The sequence below is a fragment of the Plecotus auritus genome (genome assembly GCF_963455305.1).
Source record: "Plecotus auritus genome assembly, chromosome: 8".
Classification (NCBI taxonomy): Eukaryota; Metazoa; Chordata; class Mammalia; order Chiroptera; family Vespertilionidae; genus Plecotus; species Plecotus auritus.
This window is the reverse complement of record NC_137782.1, coordinates 63099478-63120000: the sequence shown is the minus strand read 5'-3', so window position 1 is coordinate 63120000 and position 20523 is coordinate 63099478. Positions and strand designations below refer to the sequence as shown.

Genomic DNA, 20523 nt, shown 5'->3' with positions numbered 1-20523 from the left:
AGGAGACTTATGTAATACTTTAAACAATTAAGAATTTAAATTTTTAAAAAATCTCATGAGAGATATGTACCCTTAGAAATAAAAATTAACCCAACTTTTACACAAAACTCCAGAGAATTTGGGAACACAGATTTATTTTGCTGCTAGAGGCCCTGTGAACTCCCATACCAACAAAGATCTGAGATTGATTACACCAGAGAAGGAAACCAAGGCAGGAGTGCTGGAAAGACTGCTGAGGGACCTAGAGAGTCACAGACAAGCATATACACAGATAAAGTACAAATGCGTACACACGTGTGCATTTCACTAAAAAAAAAAAAAAAAAAAAAAAAAAACAAGGAAAAGTCAAAATTCTGATGCCTCTGTGACCAGGACACCCCCAGATCAGCTGGGCCTATGGTGATACCTTCACCCAGAGGCAATTAAGAACTGGTATCTGCGTTATCACCAGCAACTGTGATCCAGCCAAGCCTGGGCCAGCCTTGAAAGGACTCTCCCTTTCAAGAGTCAGCAGGTCAAATCACTTAGCACTTAGGGCTTGACAACAAGGGAGCCCTAGTGCTCAGCCTACTAAGCCATCTTCAAAGAAACCGCTCATGTGGGTCCTGGATTAGCAGAAGTCAAGGGCTGCCCCACCTCCTAGGGCTGAGGAAGAGAGAAAGACAAGGAACCAGGAAGCCCCAAGGGGCCTTCAAAGGCTATATCCTGGATGTGCCCCTCCCCACGTCTGGAGTAGGGTTTATTCCTTGGGTCCAGAGAAACCATTAGCAACCATTAGCAAAACCAAAGGCTACACCCACCAATGGGTGTCACAAATTTCCACTAAAGGATCACTCACTTTCTCTCAAATGTCCAAGAAAAATAAGATCCAGGACAGTTGGGTTTTGTCCTCCTTATCATCACGTGTAAAACCCATGGTTCTAGTCTCTGGGAAAAGGTCAACTATTGTTTGTTCTATGCATCTGACATTTCAGCAAATCCCAAAATGGGGCCTTTGGCAACCAGAACTACACTTGAGGTCCACAGTTTGAGAACCGCAGTGGGGTTGGCAAGGGCCAGGCAGCAAACATGCTGAGCCTGCTTGAAGGCAGAAACCCAAACCAATGCCCCACTTCAAGTGAGCAAAGCAGACATTAGCCACACTCTCTGTCAAAATCATCTCCCTCTCCCACACTCTTGCTTTGTAAAGCTGTGATACACCACACAGCAAGATGGTGACAGGATGCACAAAATCACAAAAATCCTAGGAGTAGGAACTGAACAGATGACTGAGAACAACCTCTGAAAGAGAGGAAAGCCTGAGGCCCAGAGAATGGGCTCTAGAATTTTGGGAGCCATTAAATAAGGAACAGGTGAGAGGAAGCCTCACATGGAGGTTGAGATTTCTAAAGTAGAAATGAAAGGACAGCACACATCTGAAAACATTTCACTCTCATTCCAGAGGCACTCTGGGAAAGGAACGGGGGCTGAGCGATTTATGTAACAGCCATGCTTACAATCACCCACTTCAGACACTATGTACTTTCCAATCTGCCTGCATCCATCACTTTATTCCTAAATCTTAGTATGTTTGGATACTTCCTATCGCACAAACCTGATATAAAATGTCACTTAACAGAGAGACACCCTGTCCAAAGGGATCACATGCCCTCTCCCTCAGGTCCCCATTCTTCAGTTAGTCACTCAATGCTGAATGCCAACCTTGGACAGGGTACAGCACTGACACCTTTACTAAAGAGCTCTCAATGAGTTGCCACCTGTTCTCTGCCATTCAACCACCACCCACATGACTGAGGGATAACAGGCCTTTGAAGATTTAAAATATGGAGGAGTAAGTACCTGGTTGGGCTAACCCCTCTGAAAAATTTCCAGACACCATGAACATCTCTCAGAAAGATACTGGCAAATGTCACAACCATTAGCAGGTGCTGATCTTGGAAATCAGCCTGTATCACGCCTCCCTTATCAGCACACTTGAATGGCATCCCTTCATGTCTGATCACTTTCCCTAGAGACGTTGGTCTATAAATGTGGGATGCAGCTTTCCGTCTGACAGTCCCAGCAATAGCAGGAGGAGAGGCAGCTTCCGAAAAAGGTCTCCCATCAACACGGACTCATCAACAGTGAGCAAGGTAAGAACTCACTAAATCAAGTTCACAAAAGAACGGGTCGAAATTCTGAGGTGGAAACAAGCTAGGACAGTTAATCAGAGGACGATAAACTAGGGGTTTGCATTTAGAATCTCTTCAGCCCCCCTCCCTACTAAGCCACACAGCACTCTGCCTAGCACAGTAGGTGTCACAACTGCCAGTTATGCAACTGCTTTTAGAAAAGGGGGATTTGTTACTGCGACTCTCCAAGGGCCCCACTAAAGATGATGTCTAACCATATTGCCATCAACTCAGTCACAGGCACAGAATTTTATTACTTTTTCCTCACAGGACACTTACATGTCACCTGAGACAGTAAAGGCTAATTTCACATAGATGAGGGTAAAATCAGAAAAATAATGAAAATGTGATGATTTTTCCCCATAACACCTAATTTGTTCAATGTGAAGGATTTTCAATGGCTTCTGATTATGTTCTTCCCAACATTTCTGCAATAGCGATTCTGCTACTGATGCTGGTAAATGGCAGGCAACTTGGGCTGGGCAATGCCTACCTACCCATGGCAAGAACAAAGGTCCCCAAGCCTGATTTTTTAAACTTGTCTGGAGAAAAAATCCCAACAGAGAGAAACTCCAAAGTCTATTTGTTTCACAGAGGGAAAACGCCCTAAGACACAAGCCTCCATTTTACCCAAAATGTTAGAGACAGACAGACCAAGAATCATGGTAAGGGAGGAATCTGACAGCCAGGAAAGGAAGTGATCCCACTGAGTGAACAGCTGAGCTCAGAGACAAGTGGGGCTTTCCTGTCAGGGAGTGAACCCAGCTCTCTGTCTTCAGCTGGAAACAGTAGTAATAATACTACCTGGTGCCTGGACTTGCTGGGAGGATTGTATAAGTTGTTATAGATGTTAGTACAGTAACAAGTACAAACACTGACCAGTACTCAATAAGGATACATGTACAGACACATCCCAACCAACAGAGGTAGAGTTGAGACTTACGCATTTATACAATCACATCAGTTATGGCTGCTCAACCCCAGCCAAGAGGAAGAGGCCATGTGACCTGTGGTCAATAGGATCACCCAATGCCCTGCACACAGAAGAGACCACAGAAGGTGGCTGACCTAGTTAAGTCGATCATTCACTCACACAGGGAGCCCAATTTGTGCTGAGTACTAATACAACCCTGTGAACTGGTTCGTGCCACCATCAAACCAGACCAGTGCTCTCCTGAAACAGAAGAACGGGCCTCAAAAGACAGAGTAACCCTGAGATGGTCTCACTCACAGGGGGATGGCTCTGGCCTCTGCATACCGAGTTAAAATGCCAGGATAGCCCAAATACCAAAAGGGTGAAGAATGCCAAGCCTGGGAATGGTTGATGGGGTGGTTTAGTCCTGACCATGATAATTACCAGGGGTGGGGGGCTGGACAATGGGCACAGGTGGGCATAATTGCCGGCTCTATACAGTTTTCACCATTTGAATAAAGAGGACTCAAACCTTCCCTCTCAGGGCTGTGCAGAGAAGTTAAAGCAGCTGATATCCATTTACACTTCACAAAGGGATGGCACTTGGTAAGCTTACACCAACAAGGACACTGCTATACATTACCTGACCAGAAGCAGGGACTTGACCACTACTGGAGAGATAACATTTGTAGCTGGAGAATTCAAAACTCTCCCATACCCAAATGGTAACTCAGACCACTCCAGGGATGTTTGTGTCAAGAGGACTGGCAGGAGGATGTGGGATGCTACACAGAAAGCCTACAGTAAGGGCATGGCCTGTACTCAAAGGGTGTCCCCGGCCCATAGACATCTTTATGGCACAGGTGTACAGAAATGAAAAAGAGTCCCTTCCTCCAAACATTGACTGCCGTGTGCTAGAACGTTGCCCCATGAATACAGTATGCATACAATATCTGCAATGTGAATGGCACCCTCGTAATGAGGTAGGATCTTGTGTGTATATCCAATACAAACATACTGGCAGCCCTATGGTCCATTGAAAATGTGGTGTCTGACGAAGCCTTCATTTGCAGATATCAGCCGCCAAGATGCTAAGCCTCTGGGCCTTGGCCATCACACTGGCTGTCCAGGCAGAAGCTCTTGACCTGCTGACCCCACCTACACTGCTGGGAAAACTTCCTGTAGAAAGACCCTTTCTACTACCTGGACAGTTCCGCAGATCTCCACCAACTCCAAAAGGTTCTTCATCCGTAAAAAATCTATCGGGGACTTCAAATCCTAGCTGTATCCCTGTGGCCAAGTACTTCATGTCTAGCAGCAAACTCAATGACTGTAAGTAAGAACTGTTTCACCTATACACCTTTAACTTTCACTCCCCTCACACATGCTTCTCATTTCCAAGGCTATTTATACCTTTTGAACAAGTGGTTTTCAAAGAGGAGATGGTATCAGAATCACCTCAGGAATTTATTAACAAAATAGCTGCCTGGGCCCATTCCCGGACATTCTGATATAGCAGTACCACAGTGGTACTGGTTTTCTAATATGATCAAGATGATGCTGAGGCTGCTGGTCCACACATTGGGTAGAACATGTCAAAGCAAGCTTGGAGAAGGGAGCTCTTGGATCCAGCAACCTCTCCATTTGCCTGCCTTTTATTATGACTCTTATCACCTGAACACTGCCAGGAAATCTCACAGCTTCTCAACGCTGGGCCCCAGAGCTCAGTACAGACACCCATAGGTGCATAAAGCATCAACCTGCTTGACCAGGAGCCAGGACATAAGAAATGCGGGTCCAAACTCTTTGACCAGATTTATGCTCACCAAGCTCCTGTATCACTCCCTCTCTGAGTCTCAGCTTCCTCTAGATGTGAAATTCTGTCCCCCAGTAGTCTCCCAGGATGTGAAGGCAGAGGAGTCAGGAATTGGAAGAGACACCCTTTGAGAACAAGAAGGGAATAGGACTCATCATCAAACAAATGCAAGAAGGAAAGTCCTCATGGCTTCTCTTACCAGCCTTCTGAAACCTAGGCTGGCCTTCCAGCATGACAGAACAGGGTGACAGAGAGACACATGGCAACTGCCTACTGACCACAGTGCCCACCCTCACAGCCCACCCACCACTAGGAACATATGCCTCACTCTTCTGACCATCCTACCTTGTTATAAAATATTTCAAATGTACAGAAAAGTTCAGACAGTGGTACAAAGGACAGCTGTGTACTCATCAAGCAGTATATAGTGGTGATGGTGATGGTTAATTTCATTGTCAAATATACAAAAACCAAGGAGATATACACAGGAAACACCTTTGTAACCAAAATCTGCATTAAGAATAAAAGCAGGCATAGGGTTGAAGGCCCCACAACTCTAACTGGGCTGCACATCCTTCCCTCTTCCTCTCTCCCCTCCAGAAGAGGCCTTGGGCCTGATTACTTCTCCCAAACCATTTTTTATATTTTACAACACATAGCTACTCTTTCTCAATCAAATTTAAAAATTGCACTATATGTTATAAAGTTTCCACAGGTGTACAGAAATGTGGAAGATGGTATCAGAATCACCTCAGGAATTTATTAACAAAATAGCTGCCTGGGCCCATTCCAGGTGGCCAGCTTGCATTGTCTCATACTTATGTTTCTAAGGTGATTCATCCATGTTATAATGAGAAATATTAGCCCATTCGTTTTCACTGCAATATGCTACCTAATGAATCCTCCATGATTTACATCAACTTTGTTCTTGCCCAATTGTGTGCTACTCTGAGCAATGCTGACCAAAACATTCTTGTGTGGGTCTGAAGGTTCACATGTGCAACAGATTCTCTAGGACACATACCTGGGCTGGTGGTATGTCCACATCACCCCACACAGGCAAAGGCCCTCCAGACTGCAGAGCCCTGGGCATGGGAAGCAGCAGCAAGGCCCCAAAAGCCATGAACTAGAAGCTTCACAGGGGCAGGTACTAACAGACTTCCTCCTGGTACTCTACAGGAACAAGAATCTTGTCCCTCAGTCCAATTCACTTTCGTGCTAGGCAGCCAAGGTTGACTGTCATCCAGGTGAGACAGCTCTTCTGAGTTCCTTTCTCCAGCCATCAAGGGCAGCATGATACAAAAGGACCCTGTGACTTCACAGCTCTGCTACTTGGCTCTTGACCCTCCTTCCCTTCCACACCATCTTCTAGGATTCGAGTTCTCCCTGACTTGCTTCTCTCCAGTGTGGAGGCAAACCTATGGTTAGCGCCTCCTCCACCCTGATGATAATGATGCAGGAGGTTTCTGCAGAGCAGATGCAGGAGGTCTAGTGGAGGCAGCCTGTCAAAGGTAGCAGGACCTCCCATGACCCACAAGGGGAAAGGAGGCCTACAGAAGGGAAGGGACTTGCACAGACTCGCCCAGATGGAGGACAGAAAATTCCAGATCTCTCAGCTTCACCACCACTTCTCTCAGCTGCCTCCTGCCCTACTCCGCATTTCAAATGGCAATCCCTCATTTCATCCTGCACCCAATGACCCACGCTGTAGGTTCTATCATGCACCCATGGACAGCTGCAGAGACTGGGGCTCAAAACACTCAGCCTTCAGGGCAGAGCCTGGCCTATATTAAATTCCAAGCTACTGGGCTCAAAAGCTAAACAAGGTCCTTTCATTCCATGCCCAAGTCACTTCAGAGTAACATACTCAAACCAGGATACACTCAGGGAGGGTATTAAATATTAACTTTTAACAAGGAACTGGTATATTTCTCTGTCACCATGCTATCCTCGGGGTGAGCAGAAGCAGGGATTGGTATGTCTAGGAGGCATGATATAAAGTACCTATGGGCCCCACCATTCCTCAGTGCTGGCTCTCCAGTGGAAGGGTTCCTCTGGCTGAACCAGTTGTGCAGCTAACAGTAGGAAAATATCTCTTCACCATTTTCAGATATGAACACCACCCTGCCACCACAGATTGAGAAGATGCTGATGTGTGCAGATGTGGATCTGGCCGGTGTGCTTGGGACAGTGTTAGACACAGTGTCCAACCTGGACGTCCTATCTCTGTTAGACCTCTCTTCCTCCCTCAATATCCTTGGCGACGGTGGCCTTAGTGGTGTCCTGGGCAAGGGGAGCAACAGCAAGTCCTCAAAGTCACCACTGTCTTCGCTCTCAAAAGCCACTGATGCTGTCAGCAACCTGATACCCTTGGCCCAAGGACCCCTGGGCGGCCTACTACCCAACACTGTGGAGAAGGATCCTGCAAAAAAAGCTGACCAGGACTCTTCTCTTCTCTCAAATCTCCCCCTGCCCCTGGGTGGTGTGCTCAACAAAGTCGGTGAGCTCAAAGAATCCACCGAGGGCGTACTAAAGAGTGCAGTGCCAAGTGGCATCAACGATGCACTCTCGGGTGTGCTGGGAAATATTAACGTGAAAGATCTCTTGATAGGGTAAGTGCTTCCTTGACCCTAAGGTATGGCACAAGAGAAAAGTGATGTTTGGGGATACTGAAGTTCAACCTCCTACAAACCCATGGAGAGGGACAGCCATGTTTTCACAAAGCAATATTCCAGCTCTGTGTCCTTCGGGGGGAAATATGAACAAGATTTCTTGAGCTTAAGGAAGTGGGCGGCTAACAGGACTGGGCCATCCAGGGGATGGGTGGGTGGGTTGGTAGGTTGTTAGTTGGCTGCTTCAAAGGCATTTCTCCTGCTGCTCAGGCTGATTCCTTGAGTCAGGACTGACCCTGGATGCTGTCATTTTGCAGATTAGAGGTTCAAAAAGCAACTGTGGAGGACATGACACTGACCATGACGGGTGATGAGATCCTCGTTCAAGCTGTGACTACCGCCTTCATAGGTGGAAAAGGGTGAGCCTGTCTCCAAATCAGTCACCTGGGTTGCCCTGGAGAACACCCTTAATGCCCAGTGTCCAAAGGGCCAGGCAGGGACAACACAGAGTAAGGCAGGATGTCTGAGGATGGGGAAAATTAGGCAGCAAATTAGGCCCTCTCCTCCAGCCCAGAGGACCAAGGTGGGATAATGACCCCATGAAACCCCATCTTCAAAGAGTGTAAACAAAGCCAGAAATCCAAATTCCTTGGGAAACATGCACATTTATACAGATGGCCAATGTAGAGAGAAATCACAGAGTGCACCTCCTACTGACCGCACTGGGTTCATGGGAAGAGTAGCTTCCAAACCATCTGCACGCTCCAAAGAGAAGCAGCCCATTCTCACAAACACTGCCCTAGGCATTTGGGGGAGACAGAGATGTTTCATTGCTCTCCAGAAGCTAACAATGCAAACATGCATGCATGCACAAGTCCATTCATCCACCTAACATGCACTACTCTGTACCAGACCTCATGCTGGGCACAGATGGAGGAACTAAAAGTGGGCCCTGTCCTCGGTGGGAGGCCACATGTGGGAGAGGAACACGTTCACAGGACAGGCCCAGGGCACACAGAAAGGCATGACAAGGGCAGGAACCCCCTTGGGAGAAGAGGACTCTTGGACTAACCAACAGCACTGATACTTCTCACTGACCGTGCTCCATCCAGGCACTTAACTGAGGCACTCTCAACTTCCAAAGCCTCTTGACAACCTCATCAAGAAAGCAGTCCTGTCTCAAGATTGGGAAACCAGTTGAGACCCACAAACTGGTTATAAACCTTGCTCAGTGTCACACAGCTGATATGTAGCAGTGACAACACTTGAATCCAGGCATTCTGCCTCCACAGCCCATGTCTGTGACCAACACAATTAGCATGGTAGGAAGAGCCACTCATCTTCTTCAGAGCATGTGATGTTAATAAGACCAGGTGTGGTAAATGGTGGGTTTTTCTTACGCTGTCACTCACACAATGGACAGCTTGGGTGCTGGGCACAAAAGTGAACCTGTAATGAGCATCCAGTTACAAGGTAGCCTGGTGCCTCCAGAAAAAAAGACTTCCTGATGTTTGGTCAGGAGAGGGATTTTCCAATGTTTATGGAAAGCCTGACATGAACCAGACTCTGAGTCCTGTGTACAGGGGATCGTCAACTTTGGGGCATGTTCATTGGAAATCACCAGAATTTTCCCTCTCTCCAATAATCTGGACAAATTCATGAGGCTGACTCCCAAAATGCCTATCACTTTGGCTGAGCAACATCTTGCAGCCAGGTCTGGTTTCATCTCTATCTTGTTCTCCACAGCCTGTTAGGACCTGTAATCAGCATACTGGGATTTCAAATAAATGGCGATGTGTCTCTGAAAATTGGTGTTTCCACAAACGACACCCAATGTGTCAGCTTCCAAGTCCAGGACAAGGTCATCAAGGCTACGAAAGTGTACCTTCAGTTGGTGAAGACGTACGTGAGACCATTTTTCTCATTTTCTGGATCAAAAGGCCTGTGTGCCAGAATGTTTTCTTATGTTAAATCTACCCAGAACTCCATTATGGAGATGCACTATAATTTATTTCACCAGTCCCTTATCAAATAATGGTTTTTTTCCCATTATTAACTTTTATACCCAATACTAATTAGTAAAGTCCCAGAAAAACCTACTCACCAAAATACACAGTATCTGATGGATAATTTCTCCTTTTTCTCAATACTTTTTTTTTAATTTCAGAGAGGTAGGGAGAGGGAGAGAGAGATAGAAACATCAATGATGAGAGCGAATCATTGACTGGCTGCCTCCTGCACGCCCCATACTGGGGATCAAGCCCGCAACCAGGGCATGTACCCTGACCAGGAATTGAACTGTGACCTACTAGTTCATAGGTGGACACTCAATTATTGAGCCATGCTGGCAGGCTGAAGGATAATTTCATTCATGTGAAACACTGGGTCAAATGTCCAGCTTTGGTGATTTTCCCAGGTATCCTCACTTCTTCCTTCATGACTATAACTGAAGGTGAAAGGGCTCAGGTGGTTGCAAGTTGTAAGCAGCAGGACATCACTGCAGCTGTATCATCAATAGATGAGTTATCTCCAATGTGGACAAAATCCAGAAATGCAAAATCACACAGCTCTCCACATGTATCTTCTCAGGGTCACAGATACTTTGCCTCTCCCTGTCCCTCTGCCCTTGGATGATGTCATTCCTCAACTGCTGACAGTTGCCATGAAAGAGAAAGTAAGTCATAGGAAAGGGGCGGGCACCACCACAAAGGTCTATGTCATTTGTGGGAAGACAGGAAGAAGCCCTTTCCTCAGATATGGCCTGATGCTGGGAGAGACGTGGGAAGGACACATCTGCCTTTAGGATTTCAGAGGCTAGGGGATGCAACATTCCCTCTGACCCCAGCTGTGGGATAGGACAATGCCTCAAGCTGGCGGGGATAGGGAGAAAGGATGGGTTCTGCCAAAAAGAAGGCCAGGAAATAGAAGAGGGAGAAGGGAAGTAAAAGAGGGAAGAAGGAGAAGAGGAGCTGGGGTGTGGAGATGGGTGGGACTGCTGCATGTCCTCTGCAAAGCTAACTGGTGGTTAATTCACAGATGAAAGAATCAACATCATGTGACATTGACCTCGGTGATTTCAGTGAATGCAAGAACTGTGAGTACAAACACCTGACTTCCTTGGGGCTGCCCAGGTCAATGCATGCAGATGGCCAAGCCCCATAGGAATCCCGTTGGGTGACATACAGAATATGGGGCTGTGAGGTGCAACACTGGGTACCTCTCAGGGCACACAATGTGGCAGCTTACCTGCTTCTCCAAATTACTGAGACTCGTTATCAGGCCATAAAGGACAAAAAGCCCCTTAGAAGCTTGGTGGTAGCTCCCCAGGCTAGATGGTTTGCAAAGTGCATATGTGCGTGGAGCCTGAGCAAGGAGCAGTCCTAGGCCCTCACACCAGGGAGGCTGAGAGGCAGAAATTTCTTCTAATATCCCTTTACATATCTAAGGTATGGGATGACGGGACTTTGTCAGGCGGCTGCCATCAAGACAGCCAAAGCAGGAAATTGGTGATATTTGTCATGTCGCGAGGTAGACAAAGCATGGGACCTGGGCAGCAAGCCTTTTCCTCCCCCTGGAGGTTTCAGCACAGCAGGGGCAGGGCTGAGTCCTCATGTCACCTTCCTCCCTGCAGCTTCCTCCTAGACTCATGAGAAGAAGCCAGTGTGGCGGCAGCTTTTTGTGTGGGACTGAGGGAAAGGATGGTGTCACCCTGGTCCCCCATCTGGAGGGCAGAGCCAGGCAGAGAACCCAGGGCCCCACACCCGTTAGGGGTCTGTCGGGTCCCTCTAGGTTCTCTCTTCTCTCCTGCAGCTACTGGCTTGTTCGAGTACCAAGTTAAAAGTTTCCAGCTATCTGAAGAAGGTCTTTCAACCCTCTACTGTGTAAGTGTTCTTTGCTCTTAAGATAAATTCTGCAGGAAAGCTGGAAACATCCTTGATCTCACAAATATACTCCAATGACATGACAAGCCAGCCTTCACCCCCTCTCAGATCCCAGACCTTTACCATGGGCTGAATCTCCGGGCTTCCACCACAACACCTAAGCATCTGCCATGGGGGTCAGTCATGTTGCTCTTCCATTTAAGTCCAATGTACAATGCCTGACAGGCATTCCATGTATGCAACCATTTGTTGACCAGTAGGATGTGGCAAGCACAGGTCTAGACACTCAATAGAAAATACACAAGAAAACAAAAAGGGCCAACTCACCCCACCCACTCATCTCAACCATCTGGGAATGCAAAACTTAGGCCACACAGAGTACTGAAGAAATGCAAGGTTTTTTGACCCACTTCGCTCCACTTCTGGGAATCCATTTGTACAAGCATCCTAAGTGCATATATATTTAAGGACAAAGAAATATAAATATTAACAATTTAAAAAAAGGATAAAAAACTAGAAAGGAACAGAAAGAAAGTAATTGAGCCGAATATGAGATCATTAGAAATTTTTCAATTTTTTTAATGATTCACAGAAATACTTATGAAGAAACTGTTAATTTTTTTAAGTAAAATAAAAATGATATTAAGTATGCCAACAAAACAAAACAAAACCAGAATCTCTTTTCCCTTCTTCATATTTCTCTGAACTTTTCAAATTTCCTGCCATGTGGAATTTGAATTTTATAAGCAGAGGGGAAAATGCATATGAAATGCAACTATTTAATGGAGGCCAGAATATCTATAAAAAGGTTTCATAGATAAGATGGGCCTTGAGCTTAACAAGGAGGTCCTTCCAGGTTGGGAGAACATGTAAAAAAAGGTAGGAACTATGAGTTATATACACATGCACACACACACACACACACACACACACACACACACACACACCCGTTACTTGAGGCAACACTTAGATGGGGGGATTTACCTGAAAAAAAATGAGGATTTGTGACTTCTGTTGGAAAATCAGAGATCTGGGGGCCTGAGCCACACTGTATCAGGGCTAATCAGCTGAAGAAAAGCAATGGTTCCTCCTTTACAAGGAGGTCCTGTCTCCAGTCTCCACAAACCCCACGACTCCCCAAACCCCTCAGCACAGAGGCTGGGAGGTCTACTGCTCTTTGTCCTCATGCTCATCCATTGCAGTGCTCACATGGGGCCACCTCACTCCTCAACATCTCAGCTGGGCCTCCAAAGGCAGAGAAATTGATGTTAGCCTCACATGATGGCAACTGATTTTCTGTTTTTCTCTCTCTAGGCCTCCTTTAACAGTAAAGTCCTTCTGCCTGGAAGCCCCCTTCCTCCAAATCCTAAAAATGCCAACATTTCCGTAACTATGTCTAACACAATGCTCAGGGAAATCGTCACCCTCAGTGCCAAGCAGAGCTCCATCCAGGTAAGCGTCATCCACACGGCCCCTGGCACCACTCTCCTCTTTGCTTAAGCCTAGTTTATCAACCTCTAAGTCTGAGAAAATAGAAATGGCTTCTGGGACATGCTTAGAGAGACAAATATGAGGAAATGGGATACACATTTTCCCTTTGGATCGTATAAGTGGATCCAGGTTTACATCAGGGAAAGTAGAAAGCAAGGGCACCGGAGGACAAATGCTTTCTGAGTACATTCTATGTGCCAGGTACAATGCCAGTTGTCTTTACATAATTAATGACATTTCATCCTCACAACAGATCTGGGAAGTAGGGATTCTTATTCTCATTTCGCAGATGACCAGCGTGAGTGAAGTAACTTACCAACAGTTATAGCATGAGCAAGGGAGTGGGTTTACCCACCTGTGAGGTATTCACTTGCTCCCAGTAGTAGAAGGAATAGTAGCAGTCAGTAGTTAAAACAAAACTAGAGGCCCGGTGCATGGATTCATGCACCAGTGGGGTCCCTCAGCGTGGTCTGCGGGGAACCGGCTGAAACCGGCAGTCCAACGCCACCTGCCACTCCTGCCTGCCGCTCCCACTCATCCTGACCCTGCCTCAGTCAGTCCTGATCAGGAGAGGCTTGCACCACCACAGCAGCACTCACCACCCGTGAGCCCTGTGTCTGGTGCCCATCAGTCAGCTGAGAGGCGCTTCCGCTGTGGGAGCGCACTAACCACCAGGGGGCAGCTACTGCGTTGAGGGTCTGCCCCCTGGTGGTCAGTGCGCATCATAGCGACCAGTTGACTGGTTGTTCGGTCGTTCAGTTGTTAGGTCGCTTAGGCTTTTATATATAGAGATAATAATCGCTGAGTACTATCTGTGTGCCAGGCTCTTTTTCAAGCAATGTACAATGTACCCTTAACAAAGCGTCCCACAATAATCAAGCACAGGGTTATCTGCCACTAGAGCATAGAAATCAACAGGCTTTAGCCGTAGCCGATTCGCTCAGTGGATAGAGCATCAGCCTGTGGACTGAAGGGTCCCGGATTCGATTCCTGGTCAGGGCAGATGCCTGGGTTGCAGGCTCAATCCCCTGGGGTGTGGGGGCGGGGGAGCATGCAGGAGGCAGCCAATCAATGATTCTCTCTCATCATTGATGTTTCTATCTCTCTTTCCCTCTCCCTTCCTCTCTGGAATCAATAAAAATATTTTTTTTAAAAAAAGGAAAGAAACAGGCTTTAAATTGAATGAAAAGTAATAGAAAAGTAAAATTCTATCTGTTATATGCACCACTGTGCTTCTGAGAAAGAAAAAGAGATAAACGGCAAGGTCTGGAATTAGACCCTGTCCGTGTGGTTAGATCAGCCATGCCAGCACCTGGCTAGGTGACTAACTCATACTACAGGATCAATAAATATTTGAATAAATGAATTGAATGAAGCATGGGTGTTTCATAATGCAACATTCTGCGGTCCTTCTTCTTCTCCTCTCCACACTCTAAATGATGACTTCTTTACAACAGATAAATAACCTGAATACATACATCACCAAAGTAATCTATGCCAGCCTGCCAGACAAGCAAGTCCAAGCCATCTACTGGGTCAACATTGATAAGGATGGTGAGAGTTTTGCCCAAGGGCAAACGGTGAGTGCTGAGTAGTAACAAATCAGGATTCCGTTACTAAGAGTGTTTGATGGGGGAAGTTACTACCATAACCCTGAGGGCCAAGTGACTGGGTGACCCTAAGACAAGGAACATCAACCAGGCTGGTGGGCTCAGCTGCCAGGGGAGAATAAACAGGTTGTCTCCTAAGATCAGAGTCTCCACTATAGTTCTGACCTGTGGCCTTGTTGGTCATATCCCAATGTGACATGTTTGCTGAGTAGCCTGATTAAGGCATTATTTTTAACTCGTTTGTTTTATATTAATGCAGAAGATACTCATCTCGTATATGTGCAAGATTTTAAATGGCAAATTGGTATCAGACATCAAGATTGTAAGGTATTGTCCATTACTACAAACTCCTCTTGACATTTGTCAGTATAGGAAGCAGTATCAGAACTCTATTCAGATCACATGAGAAGAATAAGGGACAAAGCCCTTGGGAAATACTTAGATAATTACAGAGAACTCAGAACAAAGTTTTACCTACATGCTGTATTCACCTTAAATTTGCTCTTTCTGTATTTGAAAATTTATAAGTGACTTTAATAAGGGACTGAGCTAATATTTAAACTCTGTTTTAGAATTAGTTAATATTTTTTATTTGAAAATAATTTTTCCTTGTACTTTGTTTCCTGACAGACTTGAACACAGCATGAAACCCCCTGAGGTTGTAAGTTGATTAGATTTTCAAAATATTTATCTAAGATGCGTGAGAAATTATTTTAAACCCGAACACTTAGTGACACAGGGACTCTGGAAAGGGAACGGTCACAGACTAAGTCACAGACGCAATGTGGAGTAGGGCTGCGAGCTCCAACCCAGGCCCTCTCTGGGGACTCGTAAAGTCAGTCCTAAATCCATTGCCGCAGCGCCACATCAGTCAGTCACCTGAATGAAAGCCCAAACTCCGTGCTTTTTTAGTGGGATGGGTCATTCTGACACACCAGGCAGTCTTGGGGTTGGTCCACTGGAAGGATGAAGATTATCTAGATTCTAATCTTTCTTCAGCTCATGGGAGTTTCTTAAAAACATGTCCAGCCTCCCATGGCCTAACCTTTCCCATCAGAGGTTTTCAACCCATGTCCTACCAAGCAAGCACATGGATCACCAGAGGAGAGCTTGGGGGATAGAGAAGTGGGAAGAATGAAGGAAGCACCCAGTGACTAGGCTCCAGGCACAGGGGTGTAAACTCACAGACGATCACCAACCAACCCCATACTTAACACATTTGACCTTGCACATGTTCATATATAACATCGTCCAACAAACATTTAGTGAGCACACTATGAGCCCAGCTCTAAAAATGCAACTCCCTAACCCCAGGAGTGACCCTCTAATTGAAGTGGAAAGATAGAGACAGATTAAGAGAATAAATAAGCCAAATCATTAAGGGACTGTACCACACATTGGGTGGAAGCATACATGGGCACCGAGGTGAACAACCTTGTCACTATGTGTGAACTGTCTGTGTCCTATATGTCAGTCCTGAGATAATGGGAGGTCTGTCAAGAGGCAAACTCTGGGAGTCATTGCAAGCCCAGAATTCTTTCATCTCATTGTTAGTGGGGAGGCATGTGCTATGCCAGGCTCTGTACAGTTAAAGGAATATAGAAGGTATGGTCTCTAGCCTCATGTAACCACCTACCTGACAGGGACACAGACATTTATGCAAATAGCTGAGCATGAAGAAGATGGTGGAGGAGAACCAACTGGGAGGCAGACAGGGGGTTCACTGAAAAAATGTTAAAATGATGCCTAAACTCAGCTTTGAAGGAGGAGCAGGAGTTTAACACAGACCAAAAGTGTGTGCCAGGTAGAGGAAACAGAATGTAGAAAGGGTAGGCAGCAGGGACTCATAGGCATGAGGAGGAAGGGAATGCAAAGGAAGGTACATGGAGCATCAGCAGGGAGGACCAGATCAGGGAGGGACTTGAATAGGTCACAAAAGAGGAAGCATTCAGCAGCAACCAATCCTCCCCAGTCCTGACCTCATTGTTTGTCCTGAGGGCACATAGTTGCACAGCTATGCCTACTGCAGTGCCTGAAACATAACGAGAACCCAATGAACATTTATTGGGAATTACCTAAGGCATTAAAACCTACTGAAGGGTCTCTGAAAATCCCCAAAGAATTAGAGGCCTGGTCAGAGAGATAGACTGAAAACCACCTCCCTACATAACCTCATCCAGTAACAGACTTTTCCCACTAGGAAAAAAAAACCCACATACACAGAGGCACCCGAGACTGCTTTCCCTGATGTGAGGAGTAGCTGGGGGACTGGTAGATTGACTGATAAAAATGTTCCTCCCATCTCTTCCAGATAGACGAGCTAAAAGATGTGATGTCTGCAGTTATGAAGAAATTTATATCTACCATTACTGGTATGTGGAGTTAATAACATGAACACTTAAAAGAGTCAGTGTCACAAGTAATGTACAGGGTGTGAAGCCACAGAATGTGTTGTGGCAGTGAGCACAGCATCATCTTATCACCGTCTGGATCAAAGAGGACTTCTTTGTTTTTATTTATATTTTATTTCTTTTATCCTCATCCAAGGATATTTATTCTATTTCTTTAAATATATTTTTATTGATTTCAGGGAGGAAGGGATGGGGAGAGAGAGATAAAAACATCAATGATGAGAGAGAATCATTGACGGGCTGCCTCCTGCACACCCCACACTGGGGATCAAGTCTGCAACCCAGGCATGTGCCCTGACCTGGGAGTCAAACCGTGACCTCCTGGTTCATAGGTCGATGCTCAACCACTGAGCCATGCCAATTGGGCTGGACTTCTTTGTTTTTAGATAGGGACTTCAGCATCTTCAGATGGCAAAACAAGAAAACCAAATCAAAATGTCTCTTCTACAAGTCCAAATGAAACCCAGCCCACTGGGTATCTTCTGAACAACAGCATCATGCCACTTAGAGGAAAGATGGACCCAGGTTACTAGTCACACAGATACTAGGGCTTGGAAAATTCAAGAGTCTGAAGTCATAACTCTATGACCATGCCACCTATACATATTTATGATGAACTCTAAGGGTGTTCAATATAATACAAATGGCACCAAAACAGCAGGGCCTAATTCTTCTGGTTTCTTAAGATAGTGAGGGCAGACACACCAATATATCTCTTGGTATCAATTCTTTGTGCATAGGAAGCTCACCAGGTTTCCAGTTACTTCTAGGGTGTCGTCTGGTCCTTGTGAACTCACTAACACACACACAAAAGACTGAGAGACACAATGTCTTACTCGAATCGTGCTGTTGAATGGGAAAGGGGTGATTTCTCCTAGAGCCATACACTGCCCAGAGATCCCTCCAGTTGACTGTGGATAGGACACAAAAGAAGAAGCACTTGTCCTTGTTTTTCTCAACTCATATCATAAAATGCTCCTTCTTCATTTCAGAAGTTTCCAGTCAATGGAATATTCCACCAGAAATATCCTCAAATCAGCTAAACAATGCCAAGGCTGAACTACTTAAATCGGTAAGAGAGAACGAAATACAAATATTTTCCTTTTGCACTAAAGCCCACTCTACGCTTCAGTCTTCAGAGGACTAAATGGCGCCAATGGGCCCTGGCATTACAGGCGGCTCCAAGCTGCCTTAATAGCTCCATCCCATTGCCCATCTGTTTCCCAGGCAGATCCACTACCTACTGTCCCTTTCTTCACCATACAAGCCCTAACATTGAGACACTCTTATTCTTATAATCAAATAATCTGTCTACTGTCCTCATGCAGACTCATACTTCATTGAATATGCCTCAATCATCTCTTTGGAAACATGCCTACTACATATGCCTGACTCGTCTACACAATCACCTTGTGTCTGCTGAAGCCTCTCATTCTTTGACACAAATACCCACCTTCTTCCCACCTCTCTTCCCCATGCCAAAGGAAATTTGAAGGAAAACTTGCTTCCTAAAAAAACTGTTAAAAGAATGGGATTTTTATTTAAATTTAACATCAGGAAAATGATGAGGATGGAACAAGGGAAGATATATGAGAGAGTAAAGAAATTTAAAATCTCTATCATCCTTAAGTGTTCCATTCTTAATAAACATGCTTCATGAATGTAATATCTGACCCCCCAAAAATAACAACTTCTTTTATGTTGGCTCAAACCTCAGAAGTTGTACATTCCCACATTTATTTAACCCCCAAAGTCCCATATCTGTGGCCAAATCTATTACTAGCGTGGAGAGGGTGGTGAAATCAGCATTTGCCTCAGTGCTGGTGTCCTACCTCCTGCTCCTACACCCCATTCCTCTGGGTGGCCTGGGACACTTCACTTAGCCTCCCAAAGTCAGCCGTGAGTCAAGGGATAGGATCAGATGAATGCCACTGTATTTCAGCTACAAGTGGCAGAAAGCACAACACAAACTGGTGTAACAACAATAAAATCGTCAGTCCTGAACATTCAGAGATGCTACTAGTGTCAGCAGTGGCTCGATTCCGGGCCCAAACGATGACACCAAAATCCGTGTCTTGGCTCCACCACTTCTGGGTGGGCTCTATTTTGGCTCCATGTGGAGGTCCCCCACCTACCAGGACCTTCACCATCCAATTCTTTCTGGAATAGCTCAAATGACAATCACCGAGAAATAACCTCTGGGGCTCCCACTGGCCTGACTTGCTCCCTATCCCCATCCTTAGGGCAAGTGCTGTGGTCAGGGAGATGGAGGGCACAGCTGGCACCGCCTGTGCCTGCAGCCAGCATATATATTAAGAGTTATAATTAGTTATTTTATCTCCCCACAGAGAGACCTTCAGGCAGCAAACTAAACCCAGCACGTGGGATACCAAAGCATTTCCGAGAATGAAAGCACTTTGAAACTTCTCTGATGGAGTCAAGGACATCCTTGTGATTAAGGAGCCAAGTTGAATAGTGTTCTGAACATGTCAACTATTCTTTGGTACCAGTGTCACCTTGAATTAACACGTGCAAGAAAATCAAGAACAGGGTTTGGGGTATTTTGTAATCATCTCTTTAATAATTATCCTGTTTTCATGCAGAAAATGACTCACTTGTCTTCAATTCCTACAAATGGGAGTTTTGTAGTGTGTTCATGATAAGTAAAAGCACTATACATACTAAGGACATGAAATCAATAATGTGAATGATGAGGCAGCAATGGCCAGGATTAATTTATCTAGGGCACTAGGAGACAATCGTGACCATGATGAAGACTTTTCTTCCCATACCTCTGTCTTCCCCTGTCCAACTCCAAGTGCTTTCTTTTGCCTATTGGCCCAACATGAAAATCACACAGGGGCCAGGATCCAATGTCCCCATCATGACATGTTACACAGAGAAAAGCACAGACCAAATGCTAAACGCTGGATAGAACAGACCAGGTAACCCTCTGGTGATACCATAGAAACTGTGCTCAGTGTCTTGAGATTAAACTCGGTGAACAAAGCCAGACACAAAAGACCACATATTGTACAGTTTATTTTATAGAGGCCTGGTGCATGAAAATTCATGCACTCAGGGGGATCCCTCAGCCCAGCCTGCACCTTCTCACAGTCCAGGACTCCTTGGGGAATGTCCACCTGCTGGCTTAGGCCCGCTCTCCAGGGGATTGAGCCTAAGCTGGCCGTCAGACATCCCTCTGGCAGCCCAGGAGGCCTCAGGGGATATCTGACTAATGGCTTAGGCCTGCTCCCCTAAGCCGTTAATCAGACAACCTTAGTGCTGCTGCAGAGGCGGGAGAGGCTTCTGCCATCACCGCTGCACTGGCTAGCCATGAGCCAGCTTCTGGCTGAGCAGCGCCCACTTCTTTGGAAGCGCACTGACCACCAGAGAGCAGCTCCTGCATTGAGCGTCTGCCCCCTGATGGTCAGTGCACATCATAGCGACCGGTCATTCCGGGTCGTTCCACTGTTAGGGTCAATTTGATTATTACCCTTTTATTATATAGGACATTCAGACCAACTAAATGCGTAGAAACAGAATACAAAGTTGTGAATGCCAGAAGAACAGAGATTAGGTAAGGCAGAATAAGGGTTTTATTTAGGAGTAATGAAA

The 20523-nt window shown here is 45.8% G+C and overlaps 1 protein-coding gene across 1 annotated transcript; it reads left to right on the top strand.

Annotated features, from left to right (window-relative positions):
* Positions 1-2016: 2016 nt before the first annotated feature.
* Positions 2017-19588, top strand: LOC308256008 (vomeromodulin-like). The gene is made up of 15 exons (XM_080683911.1): positions 2017-2132; positions 4158-4416; positions 7011-7512; positions 7830-7931; positions 9259-9414; positions 10102-10186; positions 10549-10606; positions 11323-11393; positions 12708-12845; positions 14342-14464; positions 14754-14821; positions 15125-15155; positions 16806-16866; positions 17898-17977; positions 19254-19588. Exons 2-15 carry the CDS (start codon positions 4173-4175, stop codon positions 19275-19277), a joined length of 1743 nt encoding a protein of 580 aa, XP_080540037.1. The 5' UTR covers positions 2017-2132; positions 4158-4172; the 3' UTR covers positions 19278-19588.
* The last annotated feature ends 935 nt before the right edge of the window (positions 19589-20523 follow it).

What these genes read in the sequence shown, in the direction of transcription:
- LOC308256008 (XM_080683911.1), top strand. Translation starts at nt 4,173, where the DNA reads ATGCTAAGCCTCTGGGCCTTGGCCATCACACTGGCTGTCCAGGCAGAA. An exon ending in TACCTTCAGTTGGTGAAGAC is followed by an intron (nt 9,415 to 10,101) that starts GTACGTGAGACC and finishes GTATCTTCTCAG; the next exon opens with GGTCACAGATACTTTGCCTC. An exon ending in GTTTTGCCCAAGGGCAAACG is followed by an intron (nt 14,465 to 14,753) that starts GTGAGTGCTGAG and finishes ATATTAATGCAG; the next exon opens with AAGATACTCATCTCGTATAT.